The 3184-nt window shown below is 58.2% G+C and overlaps 1 protein-coding gene across 1 annotated transcript; it reads right to left on the reverse strand.

Moving 5' to 3' along the window:
- Nucleotides 1–499: 499 nt before the first annotated feature.
- On the reverse strand, nt 500–3181 carry LOC103807669 (claudin-19-like; the record flags this gene model as incomplete). Its single annotated transcript, XM_009080410.1, is given in 3 exon segments — nt 500–621; nt 844–1008; nt 3118–3181. Coding segments are annotated over 3 exon segments (351 nt in total), but the record flags the coding sequence as incomplete, so codon positions are not given.
- Between the last annotated feature and the right edge of the window lie 3 nt (nt 3182–3184).

The following is a 3184-nucleotide window of genomic DNA, read 5'->3' on the forward strand; positions in this document are numbered from 1 at the left end:
AGGAGCATCAGGGAGGGGGCACAGAGGCAGAAGGGCAAACTGAGCTGGGTAACGTGATGCTCGAAGCCCTGAGGAGGTGACTGGTGGTGCCAAGGCAGATTTTGGGGTTTTCCCTCTGGTCATCCCCATCTTTCATGTTGGCTGGATCCAGTTCCTACGTTTCCCCATCTTTCGTCATAGAATCAAGGTTGGAGGAGACCTTCAAGATCAGCAAGTCCAACCATTAACCCATCACTGCTGTAACCCCTAAATCATATCCTCCAGTGTCAGATTCAGACACCTCTGGCCTCCTTTAACCCTCCCTTGGGCTGAACCTCCACGTGGGTCCTTCCTCTGTCCCAGCTGGTAACAACTAGAGCTTTAGCATCAGGGCATCTTCTGCATGATGGCAGTGGTGGGGGAAGAGGTCCCACCCAGGTGACACATCAACCCACAATCCCACACCTTGCCAAAACCAGCAAGGGAAGGTCCACTGGGAAGTGCAGGGACAAGACAGGACTCAGATGCAGAGCAGCCTTGAGCCAGGCTCTTACCTGGCATTGATGGGGACTGTGCTCTCTCTGAAGAACTCGTAGGTCACCTGTGTTGCATACAAGGACACAGCAGCCAGTGTGCACAGACCTGGGCACAGAACCGTGGAGTCATGGCATGGATTGGGTTGGAAGGGACCTTTAAAGGTCACCTAGTCCAACCTCCCTGCAATGAGCAGGGACACCTTGCACTAGACATCAAATGTTGATCACTCAGCCCTCAGTGAACCCTTCCCCTTCCTTCACCAAACAGCCTTTGAAGGGGTTTGAGGACTCCTCCACCACCGAGGGGCAAAGGTTGGAGCTGCCTTACCAGAGAGGATGAAGAGGACACCTCCAGCCACAGCTATTCGGCTCTTGGTGATGGGATCATCCTCCCCAACTTTAGTGCATTTCATGCCCACCACGCTCACGATGATGCCGAAGAAGCCCAGGAGCAGTGAAATGACCATGAGAGCCCGGGATGTCTGGATGTGAACTGCAAGGAAGGGAGAAAAGCTGCTCTCAGCAGGTGCCTTTGGCCACAGCCAGGCACTGCAAGCAAGGTCACTGCGTCCCACGCCGGGGATGGACCTGTCCTTAACCCTGTCCTTGCTGCATGGCTCCTGTGTCACCTCCTCCCCACAGGGCAGGTAGGGAGACCTCAGCTCAGCTCAGGGCACTGCTCCAAACACCCTCCCTGACCTTCCTCCTGCCACATTCATTCCCTCATGATTGCCTGTGCTGGGAAACACCTTGCCTGGAGCAGCACCACAGTCTCCAAGTGCCACAAGGGTGATGCATAGTCCCAGGGGGGTTGTGGTGACCCCATGGGGCACTGGAGCTCAAACCCACAGAGGCCAAGGGGGGTCCCAGCCACACAAAGGGGCTCAAACCCATGAGACCAAGAGAGTTAGTCAGTCCAAGAGGGCTTAGTCCTGGGGGGGAAGGCTGAGGGCCAAAACGGGCTCAGATCCATGGATGGAGGTGGGGAAACTCGGACCCACATTGTGGCTCAGCTCAGAGGAGGAGTGAACCAGGCTCAGACCCTTCTGAGGGGGCTCAGGCAGATTAGAGGGGCTCAGACCCATGTTGGGGGTGGGAGGGGGGCAAGAAGGACTTGGACCTGCAGAGGACTGAGGCCCCTGGAGGGGCCAGAGCAGTTCAGCCCCATGGTGGGGAGGGAGGCACCCAGATGTGGAGAGGGTCTAGACCTGTTGGTGGGACTGTGTTCAACCCATATAGGTGGGTTCAAACACAGGGAGGGGCTCAGAGCAATAATGGGAGGGAGGAAGGGGGTCAGACCTGCAGAGGGACAAGGGCAGTGCAGGATTCCAGGGCAGCTCAGATCCACAGCAGAGAGGGTGGAGGAGACTGAACCCAGGAAAATAAACAGAGCTCAACCCTGCAGGGCCCACCCTGTACCCACCATGGAGGGAAAGCAGTGAATACAGGTGAGTTCAAACACAGAGAGGGGCTCAGAGCCATATGAGGGGGGGTCAGACCTGCAGGGGGGCAAGGGCAGCTCAGACCCCTGGCAGGGAGGGGGGAGGGGCTGAACTCAGGAAAAGTATATAGTGGGTTCAAACACAGAGAGGGGCTCAGAGCCACAGGGAGGGATAAGAACTGCAGAGGCACAAGAGCAGCACAGGATCCCAGGGCAACTCAGACTCATGGCAGGGAGCGTGGGGGGGACTGAACTCAGGAAAAGCAGCAGAGCTCAACACTGCAGGGCCCCCCCTGTACCCACCGTGGAGGGAGAGCAACAAATACAGGTGGGTTCAAACACAGAGAGGGACTCAGAGCCACAAAGGGAGGAAAAGTTTCAGACCTGCAGGGAGGCAAGGGCAGCTCAGACACATGGCAGGGAGAGTGGAGGGGACAGAACCCAGGAAAAGTATATAGTGGGTTCAAACACAGAGAGGGGCTCAGAGCCATAAAGGGAGGAAAGGATTCAGACCTGCAGGGGGGCAAGGGCAGCTCAGATCCCTGGCAGGGAGGGTGGAGTAGTCTGAACCCCGGGAAAGAAGCAGAACTCAACCCTGCAGCTCCCCCCTATACCCACCATGGAGGGAGAGCAGCAAATACAGGTGGGTGCAAACAGAGAGAGGGACTCAGAGCATAAAGGGAGGAAAGGATTCAGATCTGCAGGGGGGCAGGGTGGAGGGACTGAACCCAGGAAAATCCAGGGCAGCTCAGATCCACAGCAGAGAGGGTGGAGGAGACTGAACCCAGGAAAATAAACAGAGCTCAACCCTGCAGGGCCCACCCTGTACCCACCATGGAGGGAAAGCAGTGAATACAGGTGAGTTCAAACACAGAGAGGGGCTCAGAGCCAAGCCGTATGAGGTCAGACCTGCAGGGGGGCAAGGGCAGCTCAGACTCGTAGCAGGGAGGGTGGAGGAGACGGAGCCCAGGAAAAGAAGCGAAGCTCACCCCGCGGTCCCCCCGGCCCGTACCCACCGTCGAGGGAGAGCAGCGAGTCGTGCAGGCGGCACTGCACCTGCCCAGTGCTCTGCGCGGCGCAGCTGTAGCAGGGAGGGTGGAGGAGACGGAGCCCAGGAAAAGAAGCGAAGCTCACCCCGCGGTCCCCCCGGCCCGTACCCACCGTCGAGGGAGAGCAGCGAGTCGTGCAGGCGGCACTGCACCTGCCCAGTGCTCTGCGCGGCGCAGCT

This window comes from Acanthisitta chloris, unplaced genomic scaffold (assembly GCF_000695815.1).
Source record: "Acanthisitta chloris isolate BGI_N310 unplaced genomic scaffold, ASM69581v1 scaffold31918, whole genome shotgun sequence".
Lineage (NCBI taxonomy): Eukaryota > Metazoa > Chordata > Aves > Passeriformes > Acanthisittidae > Acanthisitta > Acanthisitta chloris.